We start from the raw sequence: 14,444 nt of genomic DNA, 5'->3' as shown, positions 1-14,444 counted from the left end.
ATGGTAGCTAAAATAAAATGGCCGCCGACCCAAGATGGCGGATATTGAGTTTTAAAAATCAACCATAACTCAAGAAGTATTCGTCCGAATTCATTACTATTTTTTTTAAACAAAAGCTCCATATGTGTGCTTGAAATTTTGTTCACATATTTGATCGATAAAGTCAACCGTTAATGAGTAATTAAAGAAATATTGTTTTTTTTTAATGTTTTTGTGATACTTTTTTTATCGTGATCGCATCAGAAATGAGGCCATCCGCAGCTTAACCAAAGTAACCGATGTAGCCCTCCGAATCGCTAAACTTAAGTGGCAGTGGGCAGGGCACATTGCACGTAGAACCGATAGCCGTTGGGGCGGAAAGGTTCTCGAGTGGCGACCACGTACCGGAACATCTTCTGGCTAATATGATGATGATGATGAACTAAAAAATTAAGTTTTCTCTTCTAACCGGTAAGAAGAGGGAACGGAATTTTACGGTTCTCGGGGAACGATATACTACCGGTTACTGCAGCCTTTCGGAGACTCGGTTAAACTCGTTGTCATACGTGAAAGAGATAGCAATAACTTACTCGTTCAATCTTACTTCGATATTTTCAATTTACTTAACCGGTTAATTTCGTTCCACAAAAACGAAAGGCGGACGCATGTCGACGTTATCTAAATAGAACAGTTTTTAACTGGTAACCACAAACGGAACCGAAATCCTTTTCGTTCCCGGGCTTATGAACGAAAAAAACGAAACCCTGCTACTATTCTTATAAATTATTAAAATATATTATTTGTATATTGTATTTTATTTGTAGCCGAACACATTTTCACTGAAGAAATTACTATTTAAACCGAATACTAGTTTTTACCTGTAACATCAAAATTAATATTAAGATAAGATAAGATAAAAGATATTTATTCGTGACGATCACAACACAAGTACGAACTGTCATACTACAATCACTCTAACTAAATTATTGCTAAAATTATTAAAATGTACTAAAAACATAATTTCTGTACTCTACTACTTCTATCTGAAGCTTTTTGTTCTGTACGCAGTTATTTAGCCAACGGTGAATTTCAACGGAAGTAAAATCAAATTCATGTTTCCATGTGTTCTCTCTCAGTGATCAGACCCATACAAGTTATACGTCAAATTAAAGGTAACTTAATACAATATTTTGTCTCATTTAAAACTTTTTTGTATTGTACATGATATTTTGTAAAAACCTGATTAAAAAAAAAGTATCACAAAAAAATTTGAAAATTTTCAATATTTCTTTAATTACTAATTAACGGTTGACTTTATCGATACAATATATAGAACAACATGGGGGGTGTCACTGCGCAGTTTAGGTATATTTGGCCGGCGCACCGCCCGGGCAGGTGTATGGCAGTGGTCTGCCGCTCGGCTCGCACGATAGTCGTGTCACGTGCTCAACTGGCGCTCGCGCAAAATTGAAAAATTTGAAAATACGCAATGGCTTCGAAACCTAAATCGCAATCTAATCTGTATAAAAGATAATGTTCTGTTTACGGATGTCTGAATAAACGGAAGAACAAGGAAGCAGAAAAAATCATTTTTTTTAAATTCCGGACTATATTGACCGACATATTTTCAAAGGAATAAGTACTTATATGGCATACCTACTTCCGTGAGAATCAGACATACTATCCCCGGCTAAAAATTGTATGTTTACAGAATCAACGTTTGTAATTCCTACATATTTATCTTAAAAATTATAAATCAGTAGGTATAGGTACAAAAACTTGTCAAGTGACAACCCCGTGCCGACACTCGCAGCTCGGTCATAAAACTGCGGCGCGCAAAGAAGATTCACGGTTCGTGCGCGGTTATAAGTTTCAATTTTGCTTGCAGGCTGCGAGTGTAGGTATAATTTTATACCTAAATCTGGCTTTTGTGAAGGAGTGAATTTTCTGTACGGTAGTACTATTAGTTATTCTGTGACAACATTTCAAGCACACATATAGAGGTATAATTAAAAAAAAAAGGAAATCGGATAAATATTTCTCGAGTTATGGTTGATTTTTTAATACTCAATATCCGCCACCATTTTGCGTTTAGCTACCATTTTGAGATGGCAATCATGAAATAGAAAGAAATAGAAATAGAATAGAAATATATTTATTTGCCATTAAATGTGGTATACAATGGTGTTACATTATTATTTATAGAGCCATACACATTCAGACTTTAAAAAGCCATGCAAATTGAAAACTTATACTAAATTTAAGTTTAATTGACATCATTATTTTAATCAAAACATGCATTATTAACCTAGTTATAAAGCCATTAGTTATTAACGTGGACTGTTACTAACAAATTATGAAGTGACAGTTAATTAACTAAAAATTCCTTCAGACTGTAGTAACATTTGTCGACAAGGAAAGAGTACAGTTTGTTTTTAAATTTATTGAGTGGTAGCTGTTTAAGCTCATCAGGCAGTCTATTAAATATTTTAACGCACATTGCATAACAACTTTTATTTTTCATGACTGTATGCATATTAGGGAGTACTAGTCTGTCAGGATATCTAGTGTTAAAATGTGTTATATCTCTTTTTTTGACGAATATATCGGGGTGCAATTTAACAAATACACAAACTTCGTATATATAAATCGAGTGTACAGTTAACAATTTCAATTTAATAAAAGAACTTACACAAGATGTTCTTTGACGCATGTTGCATATTGCTCTAATGCATTGTTTTTGTGCTATAAGGGCATGATTTACATATGACGAATTTCCCCACATCAATATACCGTACCTTAAATTGGATACAACATAAGCATGATATGCCATTATAGCGGTTTTCATATCAGTTATGCGTGTCAATCGCCATAAAACATATACAAATCTATTAATTTTTGAGCATACCTTATCCACATGCGTTTTCCAAGTACATCGATCATCTAGGGCAAACCCTAAAAACGTAGTGGTATCACATTCTACGAGAGTCTGTCCATTATAGGCTATATGCAGTTTCTCCTTCTTTCCTCTTCTATTAATAAATTGGATATACTTTGTTTTATCAATATTAACTTGTAAATTATTATCATTTAACCATTTAATTATGTCAGCAATTGCATTATTAATAATATTCTCATAATTTTCATTATCCCTATCGCAAATAACAATTGAGATATCGTCCGCAAATAAGCTACAACTGTGATTTGTAATTAGAGGCAGATCGTTAATGTATAGAAGGAACAATAAAGGTCCAAGTATAGTCCCTTGAGGTACTCCGACCCTATTACATAACATGTTTGGTTTTTTGACATCATAATAAGCCTATCTACTCGTAACTGCTGTGAAAAGGAAATTTGGTACCCCCAAATTATACCGATACCGATAGGTTGTGTTTCTGAGTGTAGGGTTCATCCATTAATAACGTCACACGAATTTCGAGGTTTTCTGACTCCCCCCCCCCCCCCCCCCCCCCTCCGTCACACTTGGTCACATTTGGCAAACCCCCCCCCTGGTGTGACATCCTTTTTTTTAATGAAATCGGCAAATCGAATTAAGTATTATTAATATTGTATCAAAATATTTTTGACAAAAGAAATATTAGTAATTTTATAACCCAAAACAGATTAGGAAAACGATTCAAAACGATTATCGTTCAAAAAACTTGTTATTTAACTGTACAGCGAATAAAATAATTTAAATAAGTTAAAGTGACTCCCCACCACCCCTTGTCACAACATGTCACATTTTTAACCGACTTCAAGATTTCAAAGGAGGAGGTTCTCAATTCGGTTGTTTTTTTATTTTTATGTAATGTTTGTTACTCCATAACTCCGTCCTTTCTGGACCGATTTGAAAATTCTTTTTTGGATTGTAAGTATATACATACAGATTGGTCCCGTTTTTGTCAAAAAGCAGTTCTGATGATGGGATCCATGAGGAATCGAGGGAACTCCTCAAATGTAAAAGGCATACATATAGTGATTTTTGTATTTTCATCAACAAATCCAGCATTTACATTTAAAAAAGTGACATTTGATGAAGTGGAAACTGCTGATAATGATCAGAATGGAACTCTTCAATGACACATAGTCCACGTTTGGCGATTTGTTCTCTTCCTTATGGACCCAGACCTAAACTTGGACCCAGACTCGGACCCGGACCCGGGTCTGAACATGGACCCCAACTCGGACCCGGACAGCCGGACACAGACCCGGACTCTGATCCGGACCAAGACCCGGACCCGGAAATGCTACTAGAAAAGTGGGTTAGGTGGGTGGTTGGGTTTTGAACTGCAATTCTCACAGAACAGAACTGCTATCAGAAAAGTAGGTTAGGTTAGCGCTGTGACCCTTACAGAAGCGAAATGCTATCAGAAAAGTAGGTTAGGTTAGAACTGCGACCCTTACAAAAACAAAATGCTGCTAGAAAAGTGGGTGGTTTTACTTCCTTTTCTACATAATTAGGCAAAAGATGCTGTCTTTTTCATTTCATTGTCTGGAATCTAAGAGTGAACCATCAACAATAAGTGAACTTTCAGCGGCCCCCATTGAAGTCGGTTTTTTTTTCTTAAAAATTATCTCGTCAGTCGTTGGTGAGCTTCTTACGTTGGGCTTCAGTGGATCGGGTTGTTGCTGACTCTGGCCGGCATGGTAGAGCTGAGTGGCTGGCGCGGCGCGGTTTAGTTGGCTCGGAAACCAGGACTGCTGAGCAGTCCCACTGGCAGGGTCGCCATATGTTGTGCGGCGTTAGGGGTAGTAATTGTGATACTCAGGAGTGTTGTACAAAACTAACTGATTTATTGAGAATGTGCAGGGTTTATAAACTAGTCATCTACATGCGTTGGCATTTAGATGACATTTAACAATTGAATAAATAATTAATATTTAAGATCTATAATTAGGACGTAACCTTTTCATACGTAGCAAGTCTCTGTCATGCCTACACTACAATATGCCTGTAATTCGAAGGGTCTGATCTATCGCCCTGTCTAGGCACAGGGTGCACAAGGGCAGTCTTACACGAAGATGGAATGTGCCATTTGTGGTTAGAGAGCGTGAAAAGGCGCGCTAACACAGGACAACTCGGGAGCACAACTGCCGGTACCAGGCCTCCTTCACTCGCTCAAAGCCACGCGCTATATGCCTACCGCTCGGCGTATCGTCGACGATATAATTGACAGAGGGCCGCCGAACGCCCGCCTGAGCGCTCGCACCGCACGTTTCCCGCGCTTCGCTTCAAAATGCCGAAACCACGTAATTATTGTGCAGTAGATAGATGGGTGTAAAAGTCAAAAAACAAAAGAAAATTTGTCGTTTTTTTAGGGTTCCTTACCCAAAGGGTAAAAACGGCACCCTATTACTAAGACTCCGCTGCCGCTGTCCGTCTGTCACCAGGCTGTATCTCATGAACCGTGATAGCTAGACAGTTGAAATTTTCACAGATGATGTATTTCTGTTGCCGCTATAACAACAAATACTAAAAAGTACGGAACCCTCGGTGGGCGAGTCCGACTCGCACTTGGCCGGTTTTTTCATTTCCGAGAGACGAAGAAAGGTGAGTAGTATTTTAAATCTATCTTTATGAATTTTGTCACTATTTATTTCTTTGAACATAAGTAGATAAATCGTAAATTAAGGAGTTTTTTGAGTCAGGTATTATAAGTGTTGTTTTTAAATATTTGATTGACTAATATAAAATATGGTTGATTCGCAACAGTCGTTTTATTACAATAATAACATAAGTAACAGTACAACCCTAGCGCATTCTTACGATGACGCGTTGGCACGTGGCTCGCGCGGCGAGCAAGGCAGTCTCGACTCTTTGTGCGCATACTTATGGTACATTTCTTCTCGTCCTGAGCAGCAGGTATTATTATTAAGATTTTGTAGGCTATTATAGCGTAGGTATTTTCGCTTTTGTATGGGAATGATGTATCTGTTACGTAGTAACTATTTATTAATCTGTGCCGGTACGCCGTCTGGCCCGCTCGGCTTATGAACGTTAAATCACTCATAAGATTACCTAGACCCCGGGAAACATGTGTGGCTCTTTGAGATTCCTAAAACTGGTGATTTACTGCGGTTGGCTCTTCTTGTGAAAACTTTCTTGGTTCGTGGTCTAGGGTGGTAGGGAGGATACATACGCTTCCGGGCCGATGGCAGCAGCCTCCTCCAGCAGTTCTGGCGTGATCTCCTCGCATTGCGGGTAGTGTTGCAACAGCACCTCCTCGAGAGCGCGCCGCCGCGCCTCCGGCAGCGACTGTGACTGGTGCAGCAGGGCACGCGCCGCCGAACGTATTTTCCTGAAACAATTGAAACAATTAATGAGAATTCCGCAAGTATCTTAAATGCGAAGGCCGAGCATCGCGTGGGGCCCGTGGGGCCGAAGACCAGAAGCATCCGAGAGAGGCGTGCCTTTAGGTTCAAGCGTGAGTCGGACTGAAGACAAAAAATGCAACAAGGCTGTATCTGGCACAGCCGCAATGGTACTTGTACTATTGATTGATTAGGTACCTACCTTTAGGTACTATTGTTACGTGTTTGAGTTTGAGCAGTTTGGCCTTCGCTATTAAAATACTTGCGGAAGTTATGGGAAGCGCGAACGCGTCGGCGTCGGACGCTGCGCTGCGAGCTTTCAGCCCTGCTTGCCTTCGGTCTTCGCATTTGGACACTTGTACTATTGTTCGGCATTTAATCTTCCTATACAAGCTACTTTTCATATAAGCCACCACACTTCCCGTAACATCTGGTTTTTGATCTGACCCATTCGGGGTTTTCAAGACGTTTCACTCGTTTCTAGTAAAAAAAAACATTGTTAAGAATTGTGCGATGTACGGAACCCTTGAAACGCGAGTCCGGCTCGTACTTAACCAGTTTTTTTAAGAAATTATTGATCCCCTCTACAAATATCCACCCTCATTTTTACACCCTAAAGGGGTGAGTTCTGGGATAAAAGGTATCCTATATCCTATGTCCTTTCCGGGACTCAAACTATCTGTATACCAAATTTCAACTAAATCGGTTCAGCGGTTTAAGCGTGAAGAGGTAACAGACAGACAGACACACTTTCGCATTTATAAGAGATGTTTATAATATTACTATGGACTAGTATGGATATCGTACATTTATTATTGTAAGTAAAGCAAGGACTAACTTAGTAATCATAATCATAAGTCGGAACCTTGTATGAAAGAGCGAATTCCTCCTAATACAAGTTATTATTTAAACTCATTAACTAATTAAAAGGAGGATTCGACACATCACACACCTTTATACCCACTACCCAGTGCATGGTGCATGACATATGTTATGAATAAATAATTTCTAATTTTGTTTTTTTTTTGTGTCAGAGAGTGACGTTTTGGAAAAAAAAAGGTTTTGGATAGACAAGTTTCAAAATTGTCTTGTAAATGTAAATGAACTATGTATAAAGTTTACTTGGTATTGAAGTCGTAGCTGAACACAGCCTTGCCGTTAGCTAGCGGCGCGTGACACTTGCGCGCCAGCATCTCGCGCATGCGCAGGTCCAGCGTGTTGGAGAGCTGGTGGCAGCGCACGCACAGCAGCAACACGTCGTGCGACGAGTGGTCCTTCATTACCTCTAAAATAACACTTGTTAGGGTTCCGTACCCAAAGGGTAAAAACGGGACCCTATTACTAAGACTCCGCTGTCCGTCCGTCTGTCTGTCTGTCCGTCTGTTACCAGGCTGTATCACATGAGCCATGATAGTTAGACAGTTGACATTTTCACAATTTCTATTGCCGCTATAACAACAAATACTAAAAAACGGCCAAGTGCGAGTCGGACTCGCGCACCGAGGGTTCCGTACTTTTTAGTATTTGCTGTTATAGCGGCAACAGAAATACATGATATGTGAAAATTTCAACTGTTTAGCTATCACGGTTCATGAGATACAGCCTTGTTACAGACAGACGGACAACGGAGTCTTAGTAATAGGGTCCCGTTTTTACCCTTTGGGTACGGAACCCTAAAAACAGATTAAATGAATATTTAAGTGGGGCTCCCGTACAACAAACGTGATTTTTTTGCGTAATGGTACCGGAACCCTTCGTGCGCGAGTCCGAACTTGGCCGGTTTTATTGTATTATATTACACACACCTGTACATGTACAAATGAGGTTGGAATAGCACAAACAGCAACACTCTTTAACTGTCCACGGCACCGGTGGACCTCATGCATGCCTTTTGTAATAAGATCCACCGGTGCCGTGGACAGTGGACAGCTGGACAGCTGGACAGTTAACAGTGTGGTGTGGGCGATGGTACACTTATAAATAATTGCATCAAGTGTGTCACTATTTACCTACACTCGAACGAGGACCGCGATACGGGTCCAACAGCTCGTAGAAGACAAGGGACCAGAGGGCCTACCGCGAACACGCGTCATTCTAATTACGCCTTAATTGGAGTAAAAGAGAAACATGCCCGCAATTTGCGAACTTCGGTGATCGCGGTAGGTTCTCTGTAGCCTGTCAACATACATTAATTACACTTGCGCACGTAACAATAAAAGACGTTTTTTAATACAATAGTGAAAAAAAAACCCGATAAAATAAATATTGGTTACATTAAGTGTTACACTAACGGTTGCGAATTTTATTATTTTCGGTTTACAACAGCCAATTTGGGAATGATAGTGAGACTATCATTCAGCCAAATAATCAAAAACGTTTTTAGTGAAATGTTGTTTTATTTCTTTTTAAAGCCTGACCAGGAATATATAATCACGCGCCATGTTGCGGAATATCACTGGAACAATTTTTTCCCCTCACTAGCTCGGAAAGCCGTATTTTATCCTTTAAAACAAGCGGGGAAAAACGCATTTTATCCACTAGTGGGGAAAGTAATTTGACCTTGGATGGAGCGTGTTTAAGTAGCTTGACAGATAACAAAATTTAAAACACTCATAATAATGGTTCGTTCGATATTAATTATCATTAAATAAATGGTTTGAGAATCTAATAAAAAATACCAGATTTAGCTTTATTTAATGATTTTAAGTCATAAACCTTGAAATTCCATAATAAACGTTTGTTTTTTAATAATTATGTTAAATATAATTCTGAACGCACAAGTTAAGTCGATGCAATTTCAAAACGCATCATTGACATTTCATACGTCAGAAATGTCAACATTGTCAACAAAAATTTTACTTAAATACTTCTCACGTAAAAGTACAGAATTTCCAGAGTTTTTTGTTATAATATCGTAAAAAAATTAGTGATTCCAGTTGATAAAGATGATCTAACGCCTGTGGATGTTGCACTTTCCTCGCTATAGTGAGGGGAAAAGTTTTGTGTTACACACGGGTGCAAATGTATTTTACTTCTCGTGTGTTAAAACAATCGCTACGCTCAGGATTCTATTTTAGAACCACTCGCTTCGCTCGTGGTTCAACTATAGGATCCTTTCGCTTGCTCGTGTTTCAATTCCACACTCGCGGGTAAAATACAACTTTGCACCCTTGTATAACAATAGTAGATTGTGTCACAAGGGAGCAAAATGACATATTTACGGCGAGGGCGTACAATTGAATTCTAAACGAACCAAAGGATTCTATAATAGAATCCTAAGCGTAGCGAGGGATTCTAACATAGAATCCTGAGCGTAGTGAGGGATTCAAGTGTTAACGCCCAAGGTGAAAATAATTTTGCTACCATGTGACACATACTGCTTTTCACATCACCTATGAGGAAATTACATACATATATTAGGTTTCAAAACATTATTATTTTAAGCGAAGATCGATACGGACAAAGTGCCAAAAATATGTATACACGACCTTAGTATAAGTTACATACTTCTGGCACTTTGTCCGTATTGATATTTTCAGACGTGACTGTACTAACAAATTAAAAGTACCTACAGCTCATAATTATGTACCTAAAAGACAGTAGCAAACACATAAAATTATACAATGAAAATCAAGTATATTATTTTTGTAGATTTTTCTGGTAACAAATTAGCTCTTACCCCTTTGAACCAAATCTTCGGAAGAACACTATGAAGACTGATATCACTTATATTTATTATTATAAAGTTACTGATTTAAACTAAGTATTTACAAATTTATACACAATACAGAACCGCATAATTATGCTTTGTGAAATATTTGTACAAAACTTTTTAAATTGCATAGACAAGTATGGCTGCGTTTAAGGAGACCTAAAATGTCAAAATAAAAATTAAATTATTAAACTAATGTTTTTTTACGTTTCTTTGTAAATATTCCGCTAATTAATTAATTTACTTAATTTAAATATGCTTTTAATTAATTTAAAATACGCTAATTACATTTATTGTTTACAATTACAACAAAATATTATTTAAGTTAGAAAAAATGTATGCACGTAATCGATTATAAAGAAATTGTAATCGATTATATGCATACTAATTTCATATGTCTTTGTGTCAATATTTCATACTGGCAACAAAATGTCCTTGAACAGAAAAGTGCCACTTTGATCCCTCCTAGCAGGGAAGAAAAGTTCCCTTTTCGAATAGGTGATGTGAAAAGAACTATTTCCATACTATACTAAACTGTCACCCTATACATGAAAATAACAACGCCCTCTTGCCAATGATCATATATTACTGGTCAGGCTTTACCGACTTTTTTACCCAGAAGATAGAGGTTCTGTATTCGGTTGTGGCTATTATTATTTTTATGTACGTTCACCGATTACTCCGAACTCCGAAACCCGTGGTCCGATTTGAGTAATGCTTTTTTTATATATATGGTGTACTAGGGTATAAATAATTAGCACAAGGTTTCATAATATACGGGTGGATGAACTATCTGCCAGGGGACTACTGTCCGCGCGCGACATCTGTCGTCAATTTTGGAAACTACTTGCTTGTCTGTCATGTCTAGTTTGCTTGTTTGTTTAGTCGTGTCGTATAGTGTGAATTGATTCACGCAATTACGGTTAGATGGCGTTTTAAAGAAACACATGGAACCTTTTTTGGACTGTGATATTTTCGATATTGGCAGGTTACAATTGCGTTGAATTTTGAGTTTCAATTCTGATTCGGAAAGAAATTTGTTTTCTTCGGGGTACTTCAGATGGATTTTGAGATTGACGTGTAAAGATCTGTTTGTGATTATATTAGATTTTTTCCTTGTTTTCCGTCAAAGTTAACCTTTTAATCGAGAGGAACGTTTTCTTCTGAAGGGCAGTCGGCAGTGGATGGTCGTCGCCCGGCGGTCAGGTATCAGACCCACGGAGCACAAGAGCCCGCGTACTGCGTGGTTCGATAGGTCACGGTACAGCGTCGGTTGGCCGGACGTTTTCTTTGGAAAGGAACTAGCAGACCCACGGAGGACACGAGCCCGCATACTGCGCGGTTTAATAGGTCACGGTACAGCTTTGATTGGCCGAACGTTTTCTTTGGAAAGCGGACCGTAAAAAAAATATTTGTTTTGGTTATGTTATTTTTTTTTAAATTACTTTACAAATTATACGTGTTGTGCAGAAATATGTGTTTTTACTGCACTATATATTGAACGGGCTCATAACTATGGTTGTTCAAACCGAATTGGCAGTAAATAAGAACCAAAAAAACCATACTCATCCTTTTTTTTGGGTGCTAGTACTAGTGTAAGACGAAGATAGTATGATTATCTCTGTCTATGTTTGAAATGAGACAGTCCTTTGACAAACTATATTACAAAAATGCATGTTTGGTTAATTTTAATACCTCACAATAAAGGTTTAAAGAGTGACAAAAGAGAACGTAACCATGGCAACGAATGACAAGAAAAAGCTTCACACGAACTTACCAGGAAAATACTTTCGGTACTCTCTAGGTACGACATTTTTTCTAATGTAGGAGTCGGTGTTGCCGCACACGACGCACTTGTTCTCCTTGGCGAGGCAGTAGTAGCGGCCCACGGAGCCCACGGAGCGGCCGGCCGGCTCGAAACGCAGCCGGACCGTCAGCGGCGCCTCGCTCACCACCGCAGCCAATTCCTTCTCCACGTACCTACACCATACACGAACGAAACAGCCGCGGCCTTCCATTAGCCCAGGGGTTGGCAAACCGCGGTTTGCGAGCCGCATCCGCCCATTTGAAGGCTACGATTGCGGACTGACGAAGGTCTTGAAGAGACAAGTCACCCAAAACAAACACTTATTAACAAGGGGACAATATTATGGGGTCCAAATATTGTCCCCTTGGGATGTAGACCGTACCGGACCGTATCTATATGGTATTGTATTACGTAGCGTACACTGTCGACGGATCTTATGCTATGCCTGACTCTTGCAGACTTATTTCTGATTTACATTAATGGGTAAGTACTTTGTTTATTAACCACTTTTCAATATAAATACTGTAGTTACAGCCCTACCACTAGGCCAGTTGTGGAATTCTAGTAAATGCAGCTCAGACGGTCTAGCATAAGTTGCGTTCTCGCGCACGAGTCCATACTTGACGTCGCGCTAGATGTAGGGAGACGCGCACGAGAACGCAACTCATGCTAGACCGTCAGTTCTAAACTAAATCCATGTTTATAATTTTTAGTTATGAACCAACCAGAGTAAACATGATACATAGGAACCTGTATCGCACGCTGCAGCTAAACCTTTAACGACAACATAGTCAAACTATGATAACTGTTCACTAACCATATGAGTGAAGCGGTATTGAGACATGATATGAGATATGAAGCTTCATTACCACAGGGCTTTCTTTTTGTCACAAGTGCAGAGAAGCTCCCCATCGGGCGCCTGCAAGTAGCAGTTGTTGTACAGCGGCTTGGTGCGCGTCGCGTGCGGGTACCTCTTGTTCATTATTATATCTTCTTTCTTAACGATCTTATCCTTCTTCCTGATGATACAACATTTGATAAGATTAAATATTAACAACATGTTATAATATGATATCAACATTGAAATGCTCAAAGTACAAATATTTTTGTTTTGTTGATGATCAGAATGACAAAGAAGAGAGCATATAGTGTTTTACTAATAATACCTACCTACTTATGAGGCCTTATTGCTTTTAACATCATTCTTATACTTATTAGGAGTCAAATTGAAAGTTTACCCAATCGATATATAGATAGGTGTACGTAATTCTTACCCAGCATTAGTTTTCTGATTATTATGCTTTGTTTTAAAAGCAACATCTGCAATATCCCGACATAAATAATTAACTGCTTGTTGTGAATGTTTGTCCGCCTTTCCAGTAAGCCAGTAAGAGCCGCGTGTCCTGCTACTATATTCACGTATTAGTTTCGCAAATATTTTGATAGCCACATGTGCATCAGCCGCTGCATAAACTATTTGTCTGTCTGTCAAATGCTCAGCCTCCCAATCACTGCAACGTACCTGCAAAGATAGATATAACTCCGTAATAGATGGATACAGTCTAAGGAAAAAACGTGCCTCGTAAATCACGAAAATTTGATTCTCGATCAGATGGCGCCACTAGTTTTGGCCTACTCTCGTATAGAGGGCGTTGACTGTTGCGTTTGTTATTTATAATTTTAACGCATACCAGTGAAAGAACATGGGTCAAAATCATATAAAAATAATTAATGCAAATAAAAAAAAAAACATTTATCCATATTTAAATACATTTTAACGTATTTTTATAAATCTTCATTATTAGTTTTAAAGTATGTCGATAGATGGCAGTGAATTTACAGTGGTTACAAAATTTACTATGACAGTACCGCTCTATCTTATTCTATCGTCATTGGTACGTGTAACAAGTACCTATAGGGTTGATGATGATGTACAATTTTACAAATTATCTAGTTTAATGTCTGAGAAAATAAATAACATAAAGTCATAACAAACTGGAAATATAGAATAGTACATTTAGATGCTAGTGCGGAAAGCATGTCATCACCTCACGAGTACCGAGACATCTTGCCACGAGCCGCAGGCGAGTGGCAAGACTCGGGACGAGTGAAGAATGACATTTCCGCACGTGTATCGAACGACGTTTTTTAATACAGTTGCGAAAAACTAAGAAAAACAACAAGTAAGGAATTCGAAACTTTTATATTATTAATTCTGTGACAAAATTGACATTGACATTATGAAGAGGTGTTTTTTTAGCTTTTATTCGATTAGAATGGATGTTGTTATTATTATTGAACCCACTTCAATAAAAGTTTTTTTTTAATGCATGTTCTATAAAACAAAAACAATTGTAAATATAAAACATTGTACTATTATTACCCAAGTATCGTTATTTACGATTATTTGTGTATCGTATATTTATAAAACAATATCGGATGTTGCCTTTGGAAACTTAAAGCAGAAAGAAAAACGCCTCTTCTTTGACAGGCGTTCCGTTCCATTCAGACAACTTATTAAGAACGGTTTTTCAATATTAAAAAATAGACTTGTTATAATGATAAAGAGGCAAGTAATAAAATATGTATATTCTTCGTATTCTTACATTTACAGTAGGTTTATATGTTGAT

At 38.2% G+C, this 14,444-nt stretch overlaps 1 protein-coding gene across 2 annotated transcripts in view; it reads right to left on the bottom strand.

The window, feature by feature from the left end:
* LOC134754273 (exonuclease 3'-5' domain-containing protein 2) overlaps nucleotides 1-14,444 on the bottom strand; it is a 446,643-nt gene that overhangs the window by 407,876 nt on the left and 24,323 nt on the right. For both annotated transcript variants that reach the window (XM_063690496.1, XM_063690495.1), the window contains exons 4-8: nucleotides 13,088-13,335; nucleotides 12,683-12,832; nucleotides 11,784-11,986; nucleotides 7,417-7,579; nucleotides 6,123-6,281 (exon numbers count right to left, since the gene is read on the bottom strand). In XM_063690496.1, coding sequence (XP_063546566.1) covers nucleotides 6,123-6,281; nucleotides 7,417-7,579; nucleotides 11,784-11,986; nucleotides 12,683-12,832; nucleotides 13,088-13,335 — 923 coding nt within the window. The remainder of the gene's footprint in view (nucleotides 1-6,122; nucleotides 6,282-7,416; nucleotides 7,580-11,783; nucleotides 11,987-12,682; nucleotides 12,833-13,087; nucleotides 13,336-14,444) is intronic.

This window comes from Cydia strobilella, chromosome Z (assembly GCF_947568885.1).
Source record: "Cydia strobilella chromosome Z, ilCydStro3.1, whole genome shotgun sequence".
In the NCBI taxonomy this organism is placed as follows: Eukaryota; Metazoa; Arthropoda; class Insecta; order Lepidoptera; family Tortricidae; genus Cydia; species Cydia strobilella.
This window is presented reverse-complemented; position numbering and strand designations above follow the sequence as displayed.